Source organism: Trachypithecus francoisi, unplaced genomic scaffold (assembly GCF_009764315.1).
Source record: "Trachypithecus francoisi isolate TF-2019V2 unplaced genomic scaffold, Tfra_2.0 Contig01440, whole genome shotgun sequence".
Lineage (NCBI taxonomy): Eukaryota > Metazoa > Chordata > Mammalia > Primates > Cercopithecidae > Trachypithecus > Trachypithecus francoisi.
The window spans coordinates 14,823,668-14,850,305 of record NW_022681431.1 but is presented as its reverse complement, the minus strand read 5'-3'; the positions used below and the strand labels follow the sequence as shown (position 1 = coordinate 14,850,305).

General features: G+C 47.5%; 1 protein-coding gene across 4 annotated transcripts; it reads left to right on the top strand.

The window, feature by feature from the left end:
- The first annotated feature begins 735 nt into the window (after positions 1-735).
- Positions 736-21,675, top strand: STMN4 (stathmin 4). Of its 4 annotated transcripts, XM_033229269.1 has the most exons (8): positions 736-845; positions 13,151-13,241; positions 14,453-14,548; positions 15,185-15,265; positions 15,679-15,887; positions 16,791-16,982; positions 17,674-17,727; positions 20,078-21,675. In XM_033229269.1, exons 2-7 carry the CDS (start codon positions 13,229-13,231, stop codon positions 17,692-17,694), a joined length of 612 nt encoding a protein of 203 aa, XP_033085160.1. In that variant the 5' UTR covers positions 736-845; positions 13,151-13,228; the 3' UTR covers positions 17,695-17,727; positions 20,078-21,675. The 4 variants fall into 4 exon arrangements, with proteins under 4 accessions (XP_033085160.1, XP_033085168.1, XP_033085159.1 ...); XM_033229277.1 differs by lacking the exon at positions 15,185-15,265; XM_033229268.1 differs by lacking the exon at positions 17,674-17,727.
- Positions 21,676-26,638: the final 4,963 nt, after the last annotated feature.

Here is a 26,638-nt window from a genome sequence, read left to right as displayed (position 1 = left end):
ATCACCACTAAAGAACTTATTCATGTAACCAAACACCACCTGTTTCCCAAAAACCTATTGAAGTTTTTAAAAAATCCACCATATTTAGGAATCACCAGTGTCATGACCAATCCACCTTCCTACCTGTGGCTCCCTCTGGAAGGCCCAGGAGGGCTGGATGAGAGGGGCAGTGAGGACCCACTAGTGTCAGCAGAGATGTGGCTGATACCTTTGCAAAGGTGGCCAGAGGGAAGCCTTACTCTCCAGAGACTCCAGTGCAGGGCCCTCATCAGCTCCCAATCCTGGGGTTTTTGCAGTCCCTGCAACCCCCCGCCTTCTGAGTCATCGTTCAAACCCACCAGCCCTTCTGACAGAGCTGGAAACAGGCACCAAGCCCTCCAGGAAGCTATTTTTAGGGTTCATCTGTTCTTTTTTATTTCTTCTCTGGATTCCATATTCTCTCACCCCCAGATTTAAAGGACCTAAAGATTCTGGAAATCATTCATTATCCCCCCAGCTCACAAGCTGTGGCTTCCCCCCAACCTTCTCTGTACCACTCCCTCTTTCTTTCTTCCTCTCCACCCTCACCCCTCTGGTTCTCCAGCTCCACAGGCAGCAGAGAAAGCAGGCTCTTTGTCTGACATCATCTTCCACTCCCTGGCCTGCTAAGAGTTACTCACTCAGGCAATCCCTGCTCCACCAGAGGAGACTGTCCAATTGCCAAGCAACCCACTGCTGGCCAATCACAGAGCTTGGAGGTGATGTCATGGCGAGAGCGAGCAGTGGTGCTGATGTTGAGAGAAGCCCAGGGTACCACTAATTGAGGGAGTGAGGAAGAGAGCAGCTCGCTTCTAACTGGACTGCACGTAAGTAGAAATAAAATGCAACTAATTTGAGGCTTTTCAGGCAAAAGAAAAAACAAGACAGCAGCTACAGTGGGGAGAAGCGAGGAGCCTAGCACCTATTGTGTCACCTTTGGTTTTACTCAATCATTTAAACTTTGTCAGATCTTGGGGGAAAGGGGGTGAGGCAAAAAGAATGGCGCTTGGCCAAGGGGTGAGGGTAGGCTCCAGGTGCCACTTTTATTCCGAGCTCAGGAGAGGCAGGATGGATGGGAATTGTCAGATGCTACGGTGAGTTATTTCTGCATAAAAATGTTTTGTTGCTTAGAGAGAAAGGTTTTGTGCCAAGTCTGGCTGCCCCTGCAGCTGGCTGTGACCTGAAGATCCCTTTCAAGTGGGAAGCTCTCCTGTGTTTTTACCTTTTCTTCCTCAGACACAGCTTTTCTTGTCTCCCATTCCCATTTTTATCACCCATCTTTTCCTTCAGCTCTATGCACGGGTTACTTTTTTCTCTTGGTTCTCAGGATGCAATGAGATCATCACCTCCTCCTGGCCCCGCCCCACCCTGAGGTCAGCCTAATCCTACCTGGCCAGAGGTGGCTGGCTCCAAAGCTGAAAACTGCAAACACCCAGAACTGCCACGCCCTGGCCACTGACTGGGACCCTGGCCAGCCCCCCTCCTTATTCAGCCCACCACCCTCGCCAGGAGTTTAGGCATCATTCATTTCTCATCCTGGGACCCAGGGTTTTGATGTCCAGCGGCCAGCCTTCCCCACGTGGTGGTGCTGTCTTTGTTTTATTTCTCCCAGGAAGACACAATCAGGTGTGGTGGAGTCTTGTTGTCCTGAACATGGGCAGGTCTCCAGAATGCTGTGTGTGTGTGTGTGTGTGTGTGTGTGTGTGTGTGTATGGGGGTGGGAGGGAGAGGTTAGGAATGTTCATGCGCCCTTGTCTGAATACCCCGGGAAGGGATACCCCTCGTCTCAAGACCAAGAGAATACAAGGTGGGAATGGCCAGAGGTGGCCTGCTGAGGCTTGAGGGATGGGTGGGAGGTTGAGAGGGAATATGAGGGAATCTGTCTCAACCTGAGGCTGAGCCCCCCGCCTCCCAGCGGGAAGAAACCTCTCCCACAGGCGGGTGCTAGAGGAATGAGATCATCCTTCAGATGAGGAAATAATCATAGTGCTGGAGCAGTGAGAAGGCAGAGGGGAAAAGGTCTGATCGGCAGCTCCACAGAAGGAAGCCAGAGTTTCCCAGCAATGCTGCCCTAGTGTCTGGCTCAGCCCAACCCTCCACTTTGCTGCTAGGAGCTGTACTTTCACCCCACTTGGAAACCACTGAGCACCTGTCAGCTGGTCCCAGCCCTCCTGGTATTCTCAGCTCCACCTAGGCCACTCCTGGAACAGCTCTGGAGTGAGCAGGATCTGAAAATGCTAGATGGGTCTACCATAGAGCACGCTGCCCTGTAGGAAGTGAGTTCCCTAACACTGGAGGCATTCAAGCAGAAGTTGGATGGCCACCCAGCCGGGAGGCTTTGGAGGAGATTTTTGCATTATGTTAGGGATTGGTCTAGGTTAGTGTTTTAACTGCAGGCTGAGACCCATTAGTACACTGTGAAATCAATTTATGGATTGTAAATGGTTTTTTGTTTTAATAAAATGAAATAAGATAAAGTAGAAAATAATTAGAGCACATCTCATGTAATAGGATAAATAATGCTTCCTATGCTGTCTTCAGTTACATATCAGTTATGTTATATTTGTCTGTACAAATGTACATATATGTCTGTATCCATAATCATACATATGTGTATATGTCCGTATCATGACATATACATACTGGATCATAATATAAAATTTAGCACTTTTTGTGAGTTTCAGTCAAGAAAGTTTGAGAAACATTAGGCTAAGTGACCTCTAATTACCTCTCCTAATCCTGAGACTACAAGCCTATGAAAAACTCCCAATAGATAGTCAACCTTTTTTTTTTTATTTTTAACTGTGGTAAATACACATAACATAGAATTTGCCATTTTAACTATTTTTAAGTGTAAATATCAGTAGTATTAAGGTTTATGTAGTTGTGCATCCAATCTTCAGAACTCTTTTCATCTTGCAAAACTGAAGCTCCATACCCATGAAACACTGACTCCCCATTCTCCCGTGCCCCAGCCCCTGGAAAATCCCATCCTACATTCTTTCTCTATAATTTTAACTCCTCTAGGTACCTCAGATAAGTGGAATCAGTACTTGTCTTTTTGTGATTGGCTTATTTCACTGAGCCTAATGTCCTCAAGGCTTATCCATGTTGTACACTGTGTGTCCCTATTCCCAGGCAAAAAATAAGTGCCTTTAAGTTGCAGTTAAATCCAAATATTGTTTTTTATGGGAAGCTGTCCTTCTTTAGTGAGTTGCTTCATTCTAAAAGACCTATCAAAGATGGAGAAGTTTGGTCTTATATTGTCCATACTGGCCAGGTTGTCGACCGGAGGTGGAGGGACAGTGGAAGTGTCCTGCATTTTTGGTTGGATGGCTGCTTAATAGCTAGATTTCACTTTGGTTCAATAAAAGAAACCCAAAAGCCAAGTGGCTGTCTTCTTTCACTGGACTAGGCCATTTTAACCACATTTTTCCTGTGGGGGATGTGGGCTGATTGATGACTTTTAAAATAGAGCAACAAAGACTGACAAATTGAGGTTCAGAGAATAGGGTACTTGAGCAGGGAAAAGGAACATGGGGCAAAGAAATTAGGAAGGTAAGAGAGAGATAAAGAAAGAAGGAGAATAGTGTCTATATTAAACCAACTGTGTAGAAGGAATGGAAAAATTCAGATCTTTTGTGCTCGTGCTTTTAAATAATGAGATATTTAATTATCAAGATCATAATCAAAGAAAGGCTTAATTTTTCAAGAACCCCTAAGATTGTCTCCCCTGCTCCCTCTGATATCTTTATATTATTTCATACTTACCTGGAGATTCTCATTTGGAAACATAGAATTCCCGGAGATTTTGAAGACATGGATGGGGAGAAATGAAACTGCTTTTGTGGGAGGAGGGATGGAAATTTTGGGGAATCATACAACATGTAAAGTGTAACTTTTGTAATGCCACTTCGGGAACCAATCTGTTTTTTTTAAGCTTGAGAAATAAACATGCATCATGTATAATTTGGTTTGCTTATTAAATTAACATTTGCTGTATTTAAAGATGTGACAGCCTGGGAAAGGTCGCTTTTTCTGTTTTTCTTTAGGGAGGGATGGATACCAAAAATTCTTCCCTGCCATTTAAAAATTGTTTTGTTTTTTTTCCCAGAGTTTTACATTTCTAGTCCCTCTAGGAAGACAAACGAATACATGCACACTTGCCCCCTTCCCACCTACATATGCATGCACACACATGAACCCCCACATCTGAACACTCCCACCCCATCCCTACACACACGTGAGTGCTCCCGCTCCATCCCCGACACACACATATGAGTGCTCCCACCCCATCCCTACACACACATGTGAGTGCTCCCACTCCATCCCCGACACACACATATGAGTGCTCCCACTCCATCCCCTACACACACACAGGCATACCTATCCCTCCCCACCGAAGCCCAAAGCTTGCTGGCCTTTCCATCAATTAAAACTGAGAGCTGCGTGTCCACTCCTCTAGGGTCCTGCTGTCGGAGGCTGGTGGTGGGAGGCAGGAGAACAGAACAGATCAGAAAAGGTGGGAGCCTGGGGCTAGTTGGCCTGATTCATGGTGGGCTTTAGGCAACTCGAGAGTTTGGATAACAAATCGCAGAGTATGAATCCAGAGAAAGGAGCTGAGCTCAGATCCAGGATGAAGGACCCAGTAGGGGAGGATGAGCAGAGTGTCAGTGGACCATGTGGGTCTGTGCCTAGACAGCCAGACTAGAGAGAGAAAAGTTCACACTGAGTATGCAGAAAGAGTTGGATAGAGGGTAGTACCTTTCAGGCAGGCTCTGTCTGCCCACAACACAAACACAATTCAGCTATTGATCCTGGACAGGGTTGTCTAGCATCTGCACCTGCCATCAAACCAGATGCATAAGGACTTAAGAAACATACCATGAGCTGGGCACGGTGGCTTACGCCTGTAATCCCAACGCTTTGTGAGGCTGAGGTGGGCGAATCACTTGAGGTCAGGAGTTCAAGACCAGCCTGGCCAATATGGTGAAATTTCATCTCTACTGCAAATGCAAAAATTAGCTGGGCATGCCGGTGGCACATGCCTGTAATTCCAGCTCCTTGGGAGGCTGAGGCAGGAGAATCGCTTGAACCGGGGAGACAGAGGTTGCAGTGAGCTGAGATTACACCACTGAACTCCACCCTGGGTGACAGAGGGAGACTCCATCTCAAAAAAAAGAAAACAAAAACAAAAACAAAAACAAAACATGATCCCTTTCTGAAAAACAATTACTCCAACAAGTACTCTAGCTAATAAAAAAATTATCAAATTAAAGAAACTAAAAAAAAAAAAAAAAAACTCCACATGGTGTCAATGATGGTCATAAGCAAAGAAAACACCAGAATTTAGAGTCATTGTCTAGTTAAAATTGGTACATTTATAAAGCTCAATGCAAATGTCAAACATCTTGAGGCTAGGGGATGTGTCTGTAAGATCATCGCTGTATACCTAGTGCTTTACATAGTGCACACAGTAGATCTTCAATCAATATTTGTTGGATGAATAATGTAAGAAAGAACTCAATAACGATAATCCAGAACTGAAAATCCAGATCTTTCTGACAGAACCAGGTTTGTACAGAGAGGTTTGTTGCTAAACCTCTCATCTCACACAAATAAAATCATTAGATACTCTTTCATTCTTAATGTAGTGAAACATAGACATAAAAGATTTTAACATAAAGCTAAAATTAAAAGCAATATGTACAATTTACAAAGCATTGGAGAATGAAAGAATAAAGAAAACAAGAGCAATATTGCAAAAGATAAGGAATTTCTGTCAGTGTAGTTGAATGTGGGCCAGAAGCTTGGCTCTGTTCTCTCTGAAACCTCAGGCAAGACACTTCTTGGTCTCCCTGTCTCCTCCTCTGAAAAGAGGAAGGAATGGAAACTCCGGAGAGCTCCATGGCTCCTACTAACTCTGGGACTACAGAATGGGCAGAGAGCTGGACCTCTGGGAATTTCTACAAGGTTCATTGCTTGTCCCCTGCTGATATGAAGATGAGTTAATTTAGTACACTTGATAGGTCAGGTGTGTGCATTTTAACAGGGACTCTCTGAGACAATGCCGGAGCTGAAGGATAGATATAATGGTGAGAATTTTAAGCATGGAATGCACCCATAGAAGGGAGGCTGATATGGGGTATTTGCTTGCCTTTCAATCACATGCCATCAGCAATCATCCATTGCACTTACATCTAGGATGACCTTGGATATGAGGACATAGCATGGAGCTTTATCAGAAATTGCATGGGCTTTGATATAAGATTTCAATTCAAATCCCATCTTTACCACTTTCTACTCGTATGACTTTGGGCAAATCAAGTCACTTACCTAAATTGATGATCTATTAAGTGTGTATAGGATTTGGTGTGGGGAATAAAATGATAAAATGCACATGCCCTGGCCAGACACGGTGGCTCACGCCTGTCATCCTAGCACTTTGGGAGACTGAGGCCAGAGGATCACTTGAGCACAGGAGCTTGAGGCCAGCATGGGTAACACAGTGAGACCCCATCTCTATCTTTAAAACATTTTTAGTGTAGATTCCCTTGCTTCTGTAAAAGCCCTGGTTCCTTGCTTGTGTAAAAATAGTAGACAGAGGGGAAAAAAACCTAGAAGAAAATGCCAGTAGCATAAAGTAGTAAGACAACAGGGATTTATTTTCTTTTTTTCTGTCACACAGAATTTCTAAAATATAATGTGAATATGTTTGTAGTTAAAGCATTACTTATAAGATGCACATATGCCTCTAGATGTAATCGTAAAGCAATATTCAATTACATTGTTGTTATTGGGAGTAAGATTAAAAGGGCTTGCCCTATATATTGATGCCTTCATGTGCTTTTAACCCAGGACCTCACACAACACTTGGATCACGTGCCTCGCACACTCTCCAGCAGCCCAGAATGGAAGTCCGTGCCCCTGAACTTATCTTCTGTCACGCTAATTCTTCTGCATATACATATATACACACACATATATGTATATATATATACATATATATACACATCTGAACACTCCCACTCCATCCCCAGCACACACATGTGAGTGCTCCCACCCCATCCCCTACACACACACAGGCATACCTATCCCTCCCCACCGAAGCCCAAAGCTTGCTGGCCTTTCCATTAATTAAAACCGAGAGCTGCGTGTCCACTCCCCTAGGGTCCTGCTGTCAGAGGCTGGTGGTGGGAGGCAGGAGAACAGAACAGATCAGAAAAGGCGGGAGCCTGGGACTGGTTGGTCTGATTCATGATGGGCTTTAGGCAACTCGAGAGTTTGGATAACAAATTGCAGAATATGTATCCAGAGAAAGGAGCTGAGCGCAGATCTAGGATGATCTGGGACTGCAGAATGGGCAGAGAGCTTGACCTCTAGGACACCCATCATCTCTTCCTCATCATGCTCTTGGAAGCAAGAGCCTAAGAGGTGATTAAACAATGCCAATTTCCCCAGACCCCGTGAATCACACACTGTTCTGTTTTGCCCAGTTTCCCTCCGTATGTCTTACTGGTTCCTTCTTGGTTTGTGCTCTAATTCCCAGTCCTCCTCCCTTTATGGCATGGTCCACATTATCGCGGCAGACCATGCTGAGGCCTGCAGAGCATCTGCAGAGCTTCCAAGGGCTCCAGTGGCTCTAGAGACCCACCCAGGGACTTGTTTTACTTTCCCACCAACAAAAACTCCTGTGGTTATTTTAGGATCTGGCAGAGGGCTTGGCACAGAATTAAATACTCAATAAATATTGTAGAAAGAATGAAAACCACATTCATGAAAAAATAATTTATCTCCTTTTGATTTTAAACCCAAAGAAGACCCATAGCTGCCAATCAGAGCCTTTTGATCAGCATGAAATAACCAGGGGCACTGTTCTGAGCTGACATGAGTCTATCCCAAAGCAAATAAAGTGGCATTTAGATAGCTTATGCAGCTAATTTCAGGTAAATATATAACCTCAACTGGATTTTGAAGAAGACTGGCAATAGGGCACAGACTTAAAGAACCACCTTCCTGTACTGCTTGTGGCTAGAGGACCTTAGTCAGAATTCATTGCCCCCATAACCATGAAGTATTCATTCTGATTGTTGGCCAGAGTTTCTAGATTTGTCTTCTGAAACCCTTGCCAGGTACACCTCTATTCAAGCCACTGGGACATGCATTATCTGCTTATCCCTCAAAACTACTCTACATAAAGCATTCTTGGGGCATTTCTTCCAGTCACCAATAAAATGTTTGTTCACTCTGTCCTGTGGGCAGTCAGAGGCACTGAGAGGTCAGGCATACACCCAGCAGGTGGCCACGTGTCATCTGAGAGCTTGGTGCTTTTCTGTCTGCCCTGGACATCAGCTGAATTATCTGGACATCAGCTGAAAACCTTGGAGTGTGGGTTGCAAGCAAGTGCCCTGCTGGGGCCTCCCTTCTGCGTATCCACTTTCTCATTCAAAGCTCTTCTATCCAGGATGGTGTTTGGGGGCAGAGAAGGAACAAGTATAAAGGAGAAGGGCATTGACACTGGAATCCATCCCATCTCTGCCAGGAGTTCTCTGCGTGACCTCAGAATCTTTGGTCCCCAGGAAGGAGGCTATTGGCATTTTGGAAGGGACAGTTGTTTATTGTGTGGAACTGATGTGTGCAATGCAAGACATTTAGACTCCGCAGCCCCTGCCCACTAAACGCCTGTAGCATCCTCAGTCTCATGACCGTTGAAAGGTCCCACATAGTTTCTGGGAGTGAGACTGCACTGAATTGAGAACCACGGGCTTGTGATTGCCTGTTCTGTCCATCTCTGACATTCAAATGTTCTGGGTGAAATTGAGGGCTCTGATCTCTTTACTTTAAGCACCTTTTTCTCCCCACTGTCCCACCATGAGATCCCTCCTCAGTCAACAGCCTACAACTTCACTCTCAGCCATGTCTGCCTCCAATCAAAACTTACTCATTCCATGTTTCCTTATGACTGGCTCTCTGCTTGGTGGGATTATCACCCATTAATTTATTTCTTAACAATTATGCTAATGGTTCAAGCCATCAACAAAAAGCTCTGGTTCCTTGCTTTTCTGTACAGACTCTTAGATGCTGGTGCTGGGGGAAATGTATGGATCAGTTTGTAAACGGAAAAATAGTGCTGGGTGAGATGTGAAAACGTCAGAGTGGAACTCAATCCAGCAGGTCCGACCCACACTTTGTACCCATACTGCTATTTGGCTTCCAGCCTTTCCCTCCTAAATTTTTCCCCAAACGAATGCTGCCAGATGAATATTTTTACACTAGAAGCAGAACCTAAAGAGACAGAGACAGGCTTTCCAATGAAACACATGAGGACCTAAATCCCAGCTCTGCCCCTACCTACCTGTGTGATGGTGTAATTTACTTAGTAACTGCTGAGATTCAACGTCCTCGTTCTCAAAGAACCTAATAGAAACAGTTGTGCTGTGAGATAACAGTTGTGCTTTTCCTGCCTAAGAATGGTAGTTGTTATTATTGCTATTATTATCAGCATCACTGTTCCCTTCTCCCCTCATTCAAAAGATATCAGTGGCTTCCTACTGGGTGGGAGATAAAGCACAAAGTCCTTCACTGGTCTGGAGGGCTCTGTGATCTTCCAGTTCCTATTCTAGCATTCTGTCCCACTGCACCCTGCATGCAATCCAATGGGCCTCCTGTGTTCCTGAGTAAACCTGGTCCACATCCCTGGCACCACACAGTCAGGTTCAGAGTCATTGCAAGGTGATAGGCACTGCAGAACCTCAATTGCATAGTAACCTCATCACAGCCTGGGATGAGGCCACACTCGAATCTTTGCCATCTGAAGATCTAGCAGAGGGCTTGGCACAGAATTTACTAAATAAATGAATACGTAAATAAATTGAGTCCTCTCTCTACCTCCTCCGCTGGATCAATCCCTGCCAGCACAGGGCCTCAGCTCCACAGGGAGACCTTGGCTCTTGACCAACCAGTTTGTGTCCATCAGAAGTGCTTGAGAGTGACCACCAGGCAGGAGCTGGAGGGCCTGCCATCCTGAGCTCTAGCTCTGGTTCTGGATATTGACGGAATGACTGCCACATTGACCTTCCAGAGGGGCCTCCTTTGATCTTTGTTGCTGCTGGGTGCAGTGAATTTCCTGGTCTTCCTCAGGAGCAACCGAAGGGCTAGGATTGGCTGGTACCTGAGGTGAAAAAAACCATGGGGTTGAGCCCTGGCTTAGTCACTTCCTGAGGGCATTAGTTTCCTGGGGCTACTGTATCACATTAAGACTAACTGGGAGGCTGGAAGTTCAAAGCTGAGATGTCAATGGACTGAACTCTGTTGAAGACTCCAGGGGATGATCTGTCCTTGCCTCTTGCAGGTTTTGGCGGCCCCAAACATTCCTTGGCTTGTGGCTGCCTTGCTGCCATCTCTGCCTCTGTCTGCACATGGCCTTCTCTTTTCTCTCTGTCTCGCTTATAAGGACACTTGCCATTGGGTTTAAGGCTTTGTCAGGCAAGCAGGAATGATCTCTTCTTGAGATCCTTCATTAAGCCCTTTTTTCCAAATAAGCTCACATTCACAGGTTGTGGGGGTTAGGATGAGGATGTGTGTATGCAGGGGACGTTATTTAGCCTACTATACTGAATGGCCTTGAAAAGGCACTTAGCTTCTCTGAGCCTCAATTTCATTCTCTATAAAATGGGGATAGTAATTCCTACCTTACGAGGCTATGATGAAAATTAAAGTGAGTTTATCACATAGCAGCTGCTCGGTAAGCACACATTTTTAACATGCAGTCCGTACCCTGTAACACTGAGAGGTCTCCATTGCAAATCCCTTGACTATGACCATGCATACCTCTGCCCACCTCTACAACATCTCTTGTTTCCTGCCCTGGTCTTCTTTCTCTGGCTTTCCGACCTTCTCTGTGTTCCTAAAACTCCTAGCCCATGTCCTTCCATGTAGAAAGCTGGTTCAGTGGTTACAGTGGAAGAACTTACAAGTCGAGAGACGTGGAGACTAGACTCAGCTCTGCACCCTTAGAGCTGTGTGACCTCAGGCAAGCGTCTTAACTTCTCTGAACCCCAGGTTCTTCATCTGAAAGCAAAGCTGATGATGCCTATCTTGTCAGCTTAAGCCAGCTTCATGCAAAGTTTGACTAGGATAATGTGGTGGGTGTAGAGTGCTCCCTGAGCACAGGGTCCTATCATCTTTTCTAGCTCGGGCTGGGGACACATTCCATGACTCCAACTGCCTGCTCCTACTCAGTCTGCCTTCTTTCTCAGGCATCCCTCTCTACCTGCCCTCCACCTATCCACTTCTGATCCTTTCCCCAGGTGGAAGTCCAAGGCCACTGCCTCTCTGGCAAGGGCTTACTCACTGTGACTTGTCAGTCAGCCTGGCCATGAGCAGAGACTGTGGGATGGGGTGTCATGACCAGGGAAGTCGCATGCAGGCACCAGGCCTGCCTGTCTGTTCAGGGACTCACTGGTACCGTCAGGACCAGTTTAGTTCTGCAGAGAGAGGACCCATTGTGCTGCAATGACAGGGGCCTCTGGCTCCAAAGCACAACAAGAACAAGGAGAACAAAGCACTTTAAGTCCAGCTGGACCTTGGCTCAAATGGGCACTCTAACTTGCTAGCTGCATCATCCTGAGCAGGCACATAAACCCTCTGAGCCTCAGTTTCCCCATCTGCACATGGAAACAACAGTCCTTACTTGCGGGGCCAGAGGTAATGGCTGTGAAGCAGGCGTGTGGCACCTGGTAGCAGCCCTGATGCAAAATACAGGGCAAAGAGACTAACATTTATTCAGTGCTTCCTGTCTGCTGGATGCTATGCATGGGTTTTTCTCATTTAATTTGTACAGCTCTGTGCATGATTAAGATGGAGAAAAAGACTAGCGAGACCTGGTAAGAGAGGTGATGCTTGTGTTTGACCCCACACTGGTCTCGCCCTAAAGCCAGAGTTGAGTTCACTGCCCCATTGCCTCCTCCTGCCAGTCCCCAGCCAGCACAGAAAGGCAAGGGGCTTTAAGTGGGTCTCAGAGTCTCTTTGGCTGGTGAGGATGCAGGCAGTGAGCCTGCTGGCTCTTGCCACCCTCCCCTGGCACAGTGACCACAGAGGGTGACCGAGGATCAAATGGTCCTGAGGATGGCCACTCACTGCTGGCCGTTCCTCACTCTCTTGGTAGTAGCCTTCGTGGGTTCCAATGACCTCCACCCTTCTGATCCTCCCAGATCTGCTCCTTCCTTGCCTCTCCTCTTTCGTCTCCTGCCCCGCTCCCTCCTCTTCCCACTTTCTGGTCTAGCGTCAACCAGCTCAACCTGATCCCATGGACACTGAGCGGTGTTCTCACCCTGACCCTCGGCCATGATGTTCCCTTGCAGAATGCCCTCCTGCTAGCTCCTGTCTGATTCTAACTCATCCTCAAGGCACCACTCAGATGCTACCCACACCAGGGACCCCTCCCAGGCTTCCGGGGTTGTGAAGCCCTATCTCTGTGCCCCACGGCAATTCCTCATACTGATTTCTGGCAGTGTGCTGGCCCTGTGATGATGACTTGATTCCTTAATGTTTTTCTTTCCTGTGTCCCGGATTGTCTTAAATAGGGTCAAACACAGCTTAGGTCAGTCGTCTCGGGAAAGGGAAGGTGAGAGGTATCTGAAGAGGCCTGTTAACATCCTATGTCCAATTCTCTGTCATCCCATATCAGAATTGGCCCAAAGAGTTCTGGGGCGTGTGCGGGGAGAAGTTCAGGACAGTTATTTTATGAACGCCTCCCAGCTGATTCTGCCAGAGGATTTGCCTCTCACCCTAAGCCTTGAATTGCGCCAGGTTCTTGAGCTACGGAGGGAGACAGAAGAGCACCCCTTGATCCATACGTTTTTGGGAAACTCATGCTTGCATGCACTGGGGGGCTTGAGATTGGAAAGCCAATTATGAAGTATCATTAGTGCATGGAATCTGAGCTTGTTTAGTGTCTTGTGGGAGGGAGGTTGGGGTGGGGGACCCCCAGGGAGAGTTGGTGGGGAGAGGGCCTGGAGGAAGAGCAAATGAGGTACCCCTGAGATTCCTTCCCCAGTGTATAAAGACCTTTCTTATGAGAACAACCTGTCTAATCCATCGATGTTAAAATCCTGTCCTCCCCTTTTCTCAGGTTGGCGACAGCGTCCTGAGCTGGTGACAGACCTACTCTGTGACTTTCAGCTAGATTCAGCCACCAGATCCCAGAAACATGACCCTTGCTGGTAGGTACAAAAACCATGTGTGATGGGGCATAGGTTATTCCCTCTGCCCTCACCCAACATGTACTCACAGAAGCAGGGAAGTACACAGCTGGCAGGAAGCACACGGGGTGGGGGGGCGGTACAGGTAGTGATGGGAGGCATGGGAACATGCAGGCAGTGACAGAAGGCACACCACTGCTTGTCACCATAAGCGACAAGTTAAGCAAGTGGTGGGGGATGTGTCACAGCTAAGATTTTCTTCCTTTTGCTCATCTGTATATGTGGTTTTTTTTTTTAGATTTTATGATGCCTATATATTATTTTTGCAGTTACATGTATTTTCAAATTTGTAAAAGGAAGCCAGGTGTAGTGGCATATGCCTATAGTCCCCGATATCAGGAGTCTGAGGCACGAGGATCACTTGAGTCCAGGAGTTTGAGTCCAGCCTGGGCAACATATTGAGACCCTCATCTCAACAAAAAATTGTACAAGGAAATGAGGATGGGGGGAACACCTGCGCTGTGCTAGGTAGGGGTCAGCTAAGGGCTGTAGTTGGAGCAGCCAGACATACGGGCCCAGGGCGGTAGGGGGAGGGACTTTCAGGAGCCAGGGCAGCTCTGGCTCCTGACATCCCAAACACAGATAGGTGGCGGGGATATGTTCCAACTTTTGGGGACACCAGCGACCTCCAGGCTCTGTGCACTCTGTTGGAAAGGTCAGAGAAGGCTCACAGCCTGACCTTATGAGGGGCAGACTAGAGGGATGGTGGTGAGGACAGCCCCCTCCTATCTAGCTCCTTAACCCCGCAGGCCAGTGTTGCCAAGTATTTGGAGTAGAATGGAGTGTGGGTCTCCTGTGTCCTGGAGAAAAAGAATCCGAATGTCCTGGAGCAGATGTTGGGGGATAGAGAGCTGAGGCACTGCTGCTTGGGACCTTTCCATGAGGGCATTTTACTTTCTGGTCTGGAAGGGGAGGAGACATCCTGTGGAGAAGGATCTGATGCTCTGGAAGGCTCAGGTTTCCCTAGGAAACAGGAGTGGGTTCGAATCCCACACAGGGATCCTGAACAGCGGGCTCAGGGCAAAAGGCCTGGATCCCCAGCCTCCGCGTGGGTCTGCGTGGTTTGAGTGCCTTTGTGGAACACTGGGCTGCTCAGAGCCCCAGACCCGCGCGGACGCTGGCTTCTGAGGCTAGGAGAGGCGCCATCCTCACCTGACTTGATGTTTCCGCAGCCTACAAAGAGAAGATGAAGGAGCTTCCGCTGGTTTCCTTGTTTTGCTCCTGCTTCCTGGCCGATCCCCTGAATAAGTCTTCCTACAAATATGAAGGTCAGTGAAGGCTCAGCCAGGAAAGTGAGGGGCGGGGGGCCCTGTGTCCTGTCCTCATGGGTCCTGCACCCCGACCCCAGTTCAGTGAAACTCTCATCCCGAGACACAGTTTCCTTCCCAGTGCCGATGAAATCACAGCGGGTGAGCCTGAGGGTCTGAGCTGCAGTGGTGCAGCCTGGGCACTAGGGGGAGGCCACGAAGGTCTGCATCAGGCGCCCCCAGAGTGCACTCGATCTTGTCACCTCTGTGCATTCGTCCAGCAAATCGGGACTGGGGGGTATGCAAAGGTGAGCTAGACAGAGATTCTGTCTGTGGGGAGCATCTAGACCAGAAGAGAAGATGAGGCGATGTGAGTCAGTTTCCAGGTCAACCGGTCTCCTCTGGGAAGGGTAGAGAATGCTCTGGGAGAGTCCAGAGGTGGGAAGAAGTTCTGTGACAGCCATGCTATGTGGGGCCTGTAGCCCAGACAGCCCCAAGACACCAGCAAGGAGCACTGGGTGGCCACGTCCTCACTAGGGGTGCTCGGGGACCAGGTCACCTCCTAATGTCCTGGTTAGAAGCAGGGATGGGTTTGGTTTGGTCTGGCACCAAGGAACAGGCATGCTCGGATGACCTGAGGTTGTTTTTTCTGTCTAGGCTGGTGTGGGAGACAGTGTAGGAGGAAGGATGAAAGCCAGCGGAAAGACAGTGCTGACTGGAGAGAAAGAAGAGCGCAGGGTAGGAGGGAGGCAGCGGAGGGGTTCCACAGGCCGAGCGTCAGATGGGCAGTGGCCGGGGGTGGGCGGGGCTGAAAGGCACCCCTGCCTGTCACCACAGATGATAAATTGAGCAGCTCAGCAGTCAGAGGAGGCTGGTGGGGGAAGCAAAGGCAAAAGCAGCCAGCGTCGTAGGAAATCACATTGCCTGGGACCCCCTACTCTTGGGGGCTGAAGCCTCACTGTGGCTACAAACTCCTTCAGCCCCGTCAGAGGCCATCGTCCTTAGGTGCTAGGGTGCAGGACTGAGCCAGACCCCAGTCTCCAGCTTGCTTGGGGCCCCAGCTCGCCCACTCCCGTGCGCATGCGCTGCTTGCTGGCTGAGTGCCTGTGCATTCTTCAGGACGTGAGCAACTCTTTCTCTACCCTCTGTAGCAGACACGGTGGACCTGAATTGGTGCGTCATTTCCGACATGGAAGTCATCGAGTTGAACAAATGCACCTCGGGCCAGTCCTTCGAAGTCATCCTGAAGCCACCCTCCTTTGATGGGGTGCCCGAGTTCAACGCCTCCCTGCCCAGGCGGCGAGACCCATCCCTGGAAGAGATCCAGAAGAAACTAGAAGCGGCTGAGGAGCGAAGGAAGGTACATGCTGCCCTTTCCTTGTTTCCTCCCTCTCAGCATAAAGGGGAGGGAGGTGGAGAAGACAGGTGGTGGACCTGAGCTGGGGTAAACTCATCAGCAATCTGCAATATTTAGGGAGCATCTCCCGAGTGTGCGGTGGAGAATGAGACACCATTGAGGGAAACAAAGAACTAAACACGCTTGAACTCTCGGAGCTCACAGTTTGGTTAGGGGGATAGTACATTGCACCACCTTCCTCCAAGAGGTGGCCTTATATGCATGGTGGCAAAAATAAGACTTTGACAAACAGTAAGGATTTAGGGAAAGGCTAGGGAATTAAGGAAAGAGCTTCTTCATTGGAGGAGGGAGAGTAGATCATGGTGCAGTGCATCTCCAGGCCCGGGATGCCTTCTATGGATTCTCATGGCTTGATTCTGATGCCATATTCTACGTGTAGCTTTTCTTCATCTTTCAATCAGAAAATAATCCCCTATCGTGAATTCATTCAGTGCATCCTGTCTACACCTTAGGGTATATGTCTACACTAGTCTGGGTTTTAGTGATTTATATATGTTTTCTCTCTATGACACTTTTTTTTACCCCAAGCTGTTAGACCAGTGCCTGGCACATAGTATAAGATCATTTAGTGCTCGCGAATCAATGAATGAATGAATGATGGCAATGAGCAAAAGGGCCGTGAAGGTATTTAGGAAAAGGCTGGGGGAAAAAAAAAATCAAAGAATGTGGAAGGCTCCGAAAGTGGTGGGGAGAATTTAGGAAATGTCCTTGCTTCCTGCTAATGGGCTGGGGACCAGGCCCAGGGAGGCAAGTGTTCCGGGTGTGCAGCTTTTCAGCCATGATGGTGAAAATAAACCCCGGCGCACTCACTGTGAAGAACCTCCTTCTGCCTTTATGCTTCCCCAGTACCAGGAAGCGGAGCTCCTGAAACACCTAGCAGAGAAACGGGAGCATGAGAGAGAGGTGATCCAAAAAGCCATTGAGGAAAACAACAACTTCATCAAGATGGCTAAGGAAAAACTGGCCCAGAAGATGGAATCCAATAAGGAGAACCGGGAGGCCCACCTCGCCGCCATGTTGGAACGGCTGCAAGAGAAGGTGAGGGGTCCCTGGCTAGAGAGGAGGTTCCTGGGACACGCTGTTTTCCTTCTGCAGCACGTATGCGGGGACCTACTGATCATCTCAGACAGGAAGCAGCCTCAGGCAAGAATTGAGATCTTTCTCTTAGGCAGGATCCTTAGAGAGTTCCGAAGGATGATCTGGGAAGTCAGAGGCAAGAAACAGGAACCAGACTCAGGGTTTCCTTGGGGAATATTCTGCACAGTTACACAATTAAAATCCTTCATTGCCTTAGGGAGAGTATATGTCTGATTCTCTAGAAGAAGCCTATCTAATACAAAGGAGTAGAGATAGACAAACAGGTGTGCATTCCTAGCTTCATCCCTGAATGGACTGATTTGATGGAAGGAAAGATGCTTTCTTGAGCTCTTGGCTCTAAGTCATGGGTATGATGAGCTGAGATTCCCACTGAGCAGGAAACATGATTCTCTCTAAACCTCTTGACACAGACCCAGTGAGTTAAAGGTCCTTCCAATATGTTGCCTTTTGTCAATAAATGGAACGGTGTCACCTAAATGTGAGAAACATGAGGCCGGGGTTGGTTCTGTGTGTCAGCAGAATATCGGCCCGTTCTGCTGAGAACATGCTGGCCTCATTTCCTGAGTCTCAAGGCCGCCCCAGTTTCTCCTGCAGCTCCTGGGAGAGCTCCAGCTCTGTGTTTTATTTCCAGGAACCGCCTGCTGCGCGGTGACTCCCGGGACCTGATCGGTGGCCTCGTCCCATGGTGAGCAGCGTGGTCCCCGCTCCTTCCTACCCATCCACCTAGAGTCTCAGGCCCTTGGCAACAGGTCCTAGAAGGAGCTGGTTTCTTCACGAGGGGTCTGAATGTTGCATAGGCCCTGGAACTGGCCAGCACGAGGCAGCCCCTGTGCTCTGATGCACCAGCCTGCGAAACTTGGCAAGGCCTCCACCAAGTGCCACATGGGAGGGAGGTGATCTGGGTCGGCCCTCAGGCTTCCCCAGTTATGGAGGGATGACCTGGAGCAAACTCTTAACAAAAATCTGGGGTTGAGCTAAGATGGGCATGGCCCTGAGACCAGACCCAAAACAGATCACTGAGGCTCCACCCGACCCAGGATATAGCACATGAGAGACTCTTTGCAAAACACTTTCATTTCCTCTCGCCAGTATCCTCACAACAAGTCCCAGAGGCAAGCTGGACAGGTGTTATCCTTATTTTGCAGATGAGTAAAACATGTCAACAAAGGTCAAATGACTTGCCCAGGGTCACGAAACTAATAAGCAGTGGAGCTAGGACTAGCACTCAGCTCTTTGGCTCCAAGTCCAAGTGGTTCAGGGAGACCAGCCCATGATTGTCCTGCCAGTCTTTTGTCATCAAGAGATACTTTGGAGGCCAAGGAAATGGGGTGCAGAACCTAGGGCTCTGCCCAGTGAGCTCACCCAAGAGTGGAGGTAGATTCAGAGGCAGAGAGATTAGTAGATTCAGAGGCAGAGAGATCGGAAAGATCCATATTGTAGAGTGATAGCTGTGGAGGTAGGGTAGACTCAAAGAGGTGTGATGTCAGAGCAGACATTTGAGGGAGCAGCATCCCTCTGGGACCTCGGCCCCCTTTCTCCCCTTTACCCACTGGTGGAGGCAGGAGGTTGGGTGAGAGTTGGGTGTATGTTTTCTGCCCTGTCCACCTGTGCACCAGGCCACGGACACCTTCAACAAAGCCTGCTATGCCAGTGTTTGTGTGGGTCACTTACCCCATGTACCAGACTCGCTTGGTATCAAATTCAAAAATACAGATACTTGGATCCTTCCCCAGAATACTAACCCTGGCTGTCTAGGGATGGTGCTTCCCAGGTCATGCTGATACGTACCAAAGTTTGGGAACCCCTGCCCTGTGCACATCACTCCTCACTCCTAGGCCACGGAAAGTTCTAGGGTGTCTGCAGGGACAGATTTATAATTTATAGTTTATCCTGAAAACCTGGGCTGTCTCAGTGGGTCTACTTCAGGCTGATTCTGTCATCTGGATGTGATAGTGCCAGGCTCTGGGAGGAACAACATTTGTTGAGTGCTTGCCATCTGTAAGGTGCCATAGTAGAAACTGGGAAATACCAAGAAGAGAAAGATGTGGTCCCTGCCCACAGGAAAGTCACCGTCTAATAGAGAACCCAGCAATCTGCACAGTGAGCAGGTGAACACTAAACATCACGGAACTTGAGGGGTGAAAAAGCCTCCTGTCTATGCCCTTCTCTTTAAAGATCAGAGAACTGAGGCCTGGTTGGAGAAGTGAGCCAGCCAAGATCCTCCTGCAGATGGGCCTTGGAAGGCAGATGCCATCTTTTGGCTGCTCTACCCTGTGAAATAAAAGAAGGTTCTCTTGAGATAGGTATAAGAAAGTCCACTTTTTGGAGTTGGGCAACATTTTCAAAATTCTTCTGTTGATTTGTACTTTAAGAGTCCACACCTGGGCACAGTGGCTCACACCTGTAATCCCAGCAGTTTTGGAGACAGAGGTGGGAGGATCATTTGAGGCCAGGAGTGAGAGAACAGCCTGGGCAACATAGCAAGATCCCATCTCTATTTTTGTTTAAATAATAACAAAGTAAAATCAAAGAGTCCTCATCTTTCACCAGGAGGGATAAGACAATTCTCACAGAGGAGATGGATGAGAACTAGAAGCAGCAGGCAGGTGCATGTGATTTGTAGGAGATGCTTGCAGTGAGGCCTGTCTGTTCTGCCTGCTCCTCTGGCACAAACTACCCCCAGCAGCTCCTTATATTAAGTCAAGCTATACAATCTAATCCGAACCACAGAATGGCCAGGTGAGGGAGGGAGAGGCTGGGGGGGCGGTGCCTAGGGTCACTGTAAGGTGGGCCCCTGCCGCAGTTTGACACCCACAGGCCCCTGAGCTCCCTGGGGCAGCACCAGTAGGCTCACCCCCTGCTTCCTGCCAGCCTCACCTGCCACCTTCTGCCCCTCTCAGGATGCATTTGCAGACACAGCTCTTCACTGCCTGTGGTGGCCACTCTTTGCCTTTGGTTCTCTTGCCCCTTGGCCTCCCTTCTTGTCCCCGGGGCAGCCTTGTGTGACCTGCCCTTTTCCCTCCCTTCCTTTCCAGGACAAGCACGCCGAGGAGGTGAGGAAAAACAAGGAGCTGAAGGAAGAGGCCTCCAGGTAAAGCCTAGAGGTCAAAGAACTTTCCAGGTCAGCCGGACAGCTCCAGCAGCTCCACGTTCCAGGCAGCCTCGCCCGCCGGCTGCACTCCCAGCACTGGGGTTTGGGGGGAGGGGGGTGGCCAAGGGGCGTTTCCTCTGCTTTTGGTGTTTGTACATGTTAAGAATTGACCAGTGAAGCCATCCTATTTGTTTCCGGGGAACAATGATGGGGTGGGAGAGGGGAGAGGAGAGAGTTTGGGAAAGGGAGATGGAGAAGAACCCAAGGACGTTGCAACCCTGCCCAGCACAGATCGGATTTTCACATCTCTACCTGGACATTGAGCCTCCAGGTACCGTGTTGAGGGGAGATGAAAACCAGGGCAGTAGAACTTCAGGGTGAAGGACAGAGTCTTGGGTGGGGCAGCGGCTGCAGGGCGCACCAGAGAGCCCAGCCAGACGGTGTGTGAGGACCAGAGGTGTTGCTTCCGCCCTGCAGCAGGTGGGATGAGGTCTGTGTGTGTGTGTGTGTGAACCATCATTTTTTGATCATCATGACCAATGAAACATTGACTCCAAGTGTCCAGTGCTTTATTTCCCAAATGTGTCCTTTGGGTAATTGTTAAAAAGTTCTCGAAATCTGGCTTTCATCCATCTGATGGCAGATGCTCCTTTGCTTCCTTAATTTTGCCATTCAAGCGTCTGGAGCCGGGGTGAGGTGGGTTGAATCATGCCAGCCTTTGGCATAATTGAAAGGTTTTCTCTTTTGTTTTTTAAAATCCCCCCTGTGGGCTCATCTTGATTGGATAGCATGCACTAAACTGATGAGAAAAGAAACTCAATCTTCCTTTCACTGAACTCACATCCTAATACGGTCCCCAAGATGCATTGTAAGAAGGAAGTTGTCTTAGTCACAACCGTTCAGACTGCTATAACAAAATACCTTAGACTAGGTCATTGATAGCAGAAGTTGATTGCTCACAGTTTTGGAGGCTGGAAAGTCCAATATCAAGGCCCCAGCAGATTCAGTGTCTGGTGAGGGCTTGCCATCTGCTTTAAGGATGATGCCTTTTTGCTGCATCCTCACATGGCATAAGGAAAGGGCAAAAGGGTTTCCTCAAGCCTCCTTAAGGCACTAATCCCATTCATGAGGGTGGAGTCCTCATGATTTCACCTCTTAAGGCCAGGCCCTAGCTCTTAAGTCTGTAGTGTCAGGATTAGGGTTCGACCTGTGAATTGGGGGAGCCAGCAACATCCAGCAACATGGAGGCCATAGCAGAAGTCCTCCATGCTTTGGGGGTTTGAGATTCTAGGTAGATTAGAAAATGTGAGCAAGGAAATAAACTGTTTGCTAGTAGAAGGCAAAGGAGGCATCCAGACCCAGCAGTCTTGGACTCCAGGACACTGAACCATGGCTGGAAAAGAAGCTCCTCTCCTCCCTTCCCCTGCAAACATGAGTGCAGGGGCTGCCTGTGTTAACCGGATCGCAGGGCCTCTTCCTACTCTGCTCTGCACACTATGTAGTTTTGTGCAGCTTTGCAAATAAACCCTTTGGTATAGCCTTTTTTTTTTTCCTTCTCACCAGTGGTACTATTATTTAGCTTTATTTTAAAATAAGATAACAGGAGGATCAAAGATGATGATGATGATGATGGTGATGATGATGGCAGCAGCTAACTTAAGCAGCGCTTACTAGATGCCCTGCACTTTTCTGGACTTTTACATCTATATTATCTCACTTATCTTCACACCACCTGTAGGAGGTAGGTACTCTTATCATCCCATTTTGCAGACAAAAAAAATTGAGGTCTAGAAAGGGTAAGTAACTTGGTAAGGCCACACAGGCAGTAAACGGGAGAACAGGGACTTGAATTGGGTGGTTTTTTTTCCCAGAGTCCATATTCTTAGCCACTGGAGTGTGCTGCTTCTTGACACCTCCAAACTAGGATTTGAGTCCCAGAATAGGGTTTCTCAAGCTGTGAGTGGTGACTCACTGGATCTTGATATCAACTTAGTGGATCCCACCCAACCTTTCTTTTTTTTTTTTTTTAAGTGGATTAGAATAGAAAAACACAATATCAAAATGGATGACAGGTGATAATGGAGGCATTATTTCGTGGAAATTGTGTTTCAATTTTATATTCTGTATATGTATGTGTTGGTCACAGCATAAAGTTCATTTCTTATCGGGGGGTGACAGACAACCTTTGAAGGTTACTGCCTTAGAATCAACATGGAGACAGAGCCAGGACATCCAGGCTGCAGCCCAGGAGGCTTTAGGAAGCTGCTGTGGTTGAGAAAGCAAGAGAGGCTGTGGCCTTTCCATCAAGAATCAACTTTTTCTGAGCAAACAGAGACAAGCACATGGATGGCCTCAAGAGTCTATTTTCACAAATTTACCCATAGCATCTCCATTTCCCCACTGGAATACACCGGGCCAAGAGGAAGCCTTGTTCCCAGCACTCTCTCTCATCCATCTCCTGCCCTTGGCCATTCATTCTCTGATAAACCATATTGACTGACACTCCCATCCTTTGCCCATACAGTTCCCTTGCTTGGCTTGCTCTCCTGGCTGAATTAATTACTACTCATTCTTTTAAACTCAGCCCAGATATTAAGTTTCCCAACTCTGCCAGTGTTTCTATATTTCTTACATACTTAGATTATGGTGTAATTATTTATGTACCTATCCCTCCCATCTCTTAGACTTGATGTCCCTTGAAAACAGAAATCAGGTTTATTAATCTTCATGTTCAGGCAGTGACTACTCCAGAATGACCATATAGGATGGGATTAAGAGCAGCATTTCTGTTGAAAGAGAGGTTGGGGTCTTATCTGAAAGCTTCATTTGTGAGGACTTTACTGCAGCACTGAATGTAAGACTGAGAATGGAGATGGCTGATGAAGACTACTATACAGGAGACTAAAACCCACATCCAAGGCAGCCCCAGAACTGGAATAATCCCCAGTTCCTGACACTAAAAACTGAAAAGTCTAATTATGTGCTCAGCATGGGGCTAGCTTCCAAGCATTAAAAAGCAATTCTTGCACTGAAAGAGTTTACAAATCAGTTGAGACACACATGAAACTACCAAAGCCATGGCTCTTAAAATTTCAATTTACATCAGAATCCCTCTGAGAGCTTGTTGAAGTGTAGATTTCTTTGCTTTGGGTGTTTGGGAAAGGAATTCATCACCCAGAGTTATAGTATCTTTTGAGGGTGTTGCCCTGGACCCTACATTTTAGCAAGTCATTCCCCAGGGTTTTTTTTTTTTTTTTTTTAGATTTAATAAGCTTTCACCTCATTTTCAATTATTTTTGGTCATTGGCAGAATTTATGTCAAGTTGGTATATGTCAGGGTGGGCAAACTAGTGGTTTACAGCTATTGTCAGTCTTGATTCATCCAGTGTCCCTTCTGCTTGGCTGATGACCTTGCCATTCCAGCTATGCAGCCCCTCCCCTGGGAGTCTCTGTGCCTCCCCACAATCCAGAAAGACTACAGGATTCAAACTTGGTGCCACAGGGGCCCCCAAACGCTCACTTCATGGTTACCGTAGCACAGTGGGTTATTCTTGCCTGCTGCACAGAAAAAGTCAATACACTGAGACAGCAGGCCTGTTGCAGCAGAGAAAACATTTAATTATCTCAAGGCAGCCCAGAAGGAGGATGGGAGATATTTCTCCAATTCAGCTCCCCAGGAGCTTGGAGTCTAGGGTTTTTAAAGGATAATTTGGTGGGCAGGGGGCTAGAGAAGGGATGCTGCAAACTGGATGGGGGATGAAATCATAGGAGTGTTGAAATTGTCTTCACACACTGAGTCAGTTTCTGAGTGGGGGTCACAGGCCCTGTGGAGTCAGCTATTTGGCACGAGTCTCAGGTTCAGGTCTAGCTGGTCTCAGTTGGTCTGCCTGAATGCAAAAGTCGGGAAAATGTTTCAAAGACCAGTCTTAGGTTTTCCAATAGTGATGTTATCTATAGGAGCAAGTGGGGAAGTCACAAATCCTGTGACCTCCAGCTACTTGACATCTGAGCAGTAAGCAAGCCAGGGAACAATGGCTGGTTATCACTTAACTATGCAGAGTTCAGGCTGCTATCATGATTCTAAGGTTGTGGCCCTTCATTAGTTTCACAAAAGCAGTTTTGGTCCTGAATAAGGAAGGGGTTAGTTTCAGGAAGGAACTATTATCATTCTTGCTTTAAAAGTTAAACTAGAAACTGAATCCCTCCCATAGTTAGTTTGGCCTACACCAAGGGCAGTTAGCTTATGAAGTTAGAAGCAAAATGGACTTAGTGATGGTAGATTTCTCTCACTGCCGTAATCTTTGCGAAGGCAGTTTCACTATGGCTGGCATCCATTCCCACTGGTTGTTAAACATCTTATTTATTTATTAACATTGGCAGATTAAATTATACATATGTATTGTGTATGACATGATGTTTGGACGTAGATATACATTGTGAAATGACTAAATCTAATCACAGGTTTTCGGAGGCCCATCATGACCACAGTTTGATGAGTTCTGTACAGTTAAGAACTAAGCCTTAGGCAGTGTCTCCAAGGGCAAGAGGAGGGACAGGTCACTGTCAGCTGAAATCCTTGGAGGAGCCTTAGGGGAGCAGGCAGAATCTGAGCTGGGCCTTGGAGGATGAGCAGACTTTGAACAGGCACAAAGGGAGAGGCAGGGCTGGAGACGCAGGGGTGGGCATCGGAATGGGCATTAAAGCCCTGGCTGCAGCCACAGGAGTGAGTGAACTCATCATCCAGGAAGAGTGTATACAGAAAAGGGCCCTTGGATTTCCCTGATGATGCAGCAGGATGAGGAAATGGGGACAATAAAGGGCAAAAGAGAGGCATATTTTAAATCCTTTGATCCTACACCAGTGGCTTTCATTGGGGATGTAATGCTTCCCACAGGGGGCACTTGGGAAATGTGCGGCAATAATTTCGGTGGACACAGGGAGCAGACAGGCACAGTGCTTCCAGTGAGTGGGTAGGGACCAAGAATGCTAGCTGTGCACCAAGAGAATGTTTCACGTCACTCTTCACTTCTGAATGTAAATGAGAACCCTGTTTATGTTGGGGTCCGCGTGTTTCCTAAACAAAGGAATGAACACACAAGACAACACAAGACAAGACAAACATGGCGGCCACGCCGAACGACACGCTCCGCTTTATTTTATACAGTCATTTGTGGAATGTTACCAAGTCACAAGACACACTGTTGTTTTTCTGACCTTTCCCTGACTTTCTGGATTTTCAAGAAAATCCGCCATGTTTGTCTTGTCTTGCGTGTTCATTCCTTTGTTTAGGAAACACGCGGACCCCAACATGTTTATGATGAGCTAATCCGAGAACCTAGCTCAGTTTTACATATAAACACAAAGCTTTTCTGCAGTTTAAATATACACTGGCTTTTCCAGGAATGCAAGTCTTCAGCTTTGCTAGTCTCTGATCTTTGCTCTGATTTGGTTTACTGCTTTGTGCCCTCTCCATGGCTTGAGACCTTTTTCTCTTGGTTTGCTTTCTGTCCTTGGATTTAACTCTGTTCTCCTACTCAGTGCCTTCCCCCAGCAAAAAGCTACTTTGGAGTCACCCCAACAAAGCTTAAAAGTGAGCCTTGAAAGAATCAAAGTGTGTGATGGTTGATTTGGCGTGTCAACTTGACTGGATTAAGGAATGCCCAGATAGCTGGTAAAATACCATTTATTCTCAATTATTGCACTAATTATTCTCAAAGCTTCAGTAGGCACTGAACCCATCCTCCTCCTTCTGTTGAAAGAAAAGCCCAGGTGTTTTTGCTTCTGATGAGAATGATTGGGCTGCCCTGGGTGTATCTGTCAGGTTGTTTCTGAAGGAGGTTGTGTATGAATCAGTGGACTGGATGGGGAAGATCCACCCTGAGCATGGGTGGGCACCATTCAGTTGGCTGGGTGCCTGGATAGAGCAAAAGGGTGTAGGAAGGACAACTTCTTATTCACTCTCTTTTGGAGCCTGGATACCTTTCTTCTCTTGCCCTAGGACATCAAAATTCTAGGTTTCCTGTTCTTTAGACTTCAGGATACACATCAGCGGGCATCTCTGCTTGCCCTACTGGCTCTCGGGCCTTTCCCATTGTACCAAGAGTTACACCATCAACTTCCTTGGTCCTAAGGCCTTTGAACTTGGACCAAGCCATGCTACAGGGATCCCTGGGTCTCCAGCTTGCAGATGGATTATCTTGGCACTTAGCCTCCATAATTGAGCGAGTCAATTCTCCTAATAAATCCCTTATCTTTCCACCTATATATATATCTCTCTCTGATGAGTTTTGTCTCTCTGGAAACAAAGTCCAAATCAATTTAAAATAATCTAACAAAACCCAATACCCAACAATGTAAATATCAAAATACCTGGCATCCGGTAAACATCTATTACACACACAAAGAAGCAGAACAATGTTACATATAATTAGGAGAAAAATCTATGGAAACAGATATAGAAATTACAGATAAAATGGAGTTTGCAGGCAAGGATTCTAAAACAGCC

Coding starts and splice junctions, on each gene's coding strand:
- STMN4 (XM_033229268.1), top strand. Junction 15,266..15,678: donor GAGAGAAAGAAGAGCGCAGG/GTAGGAGGGAGG, acceptor TACCCTCTGTAG/CAGACACGGTGGACCTGAAT. Junction 15,888..16,790: donor CGGCTGAGGAGCGAAGGAAG/GTACATGCTGCC, acceptor ATGCTTCCCCAG/TACCAGGAAGCGGAGCTCCT.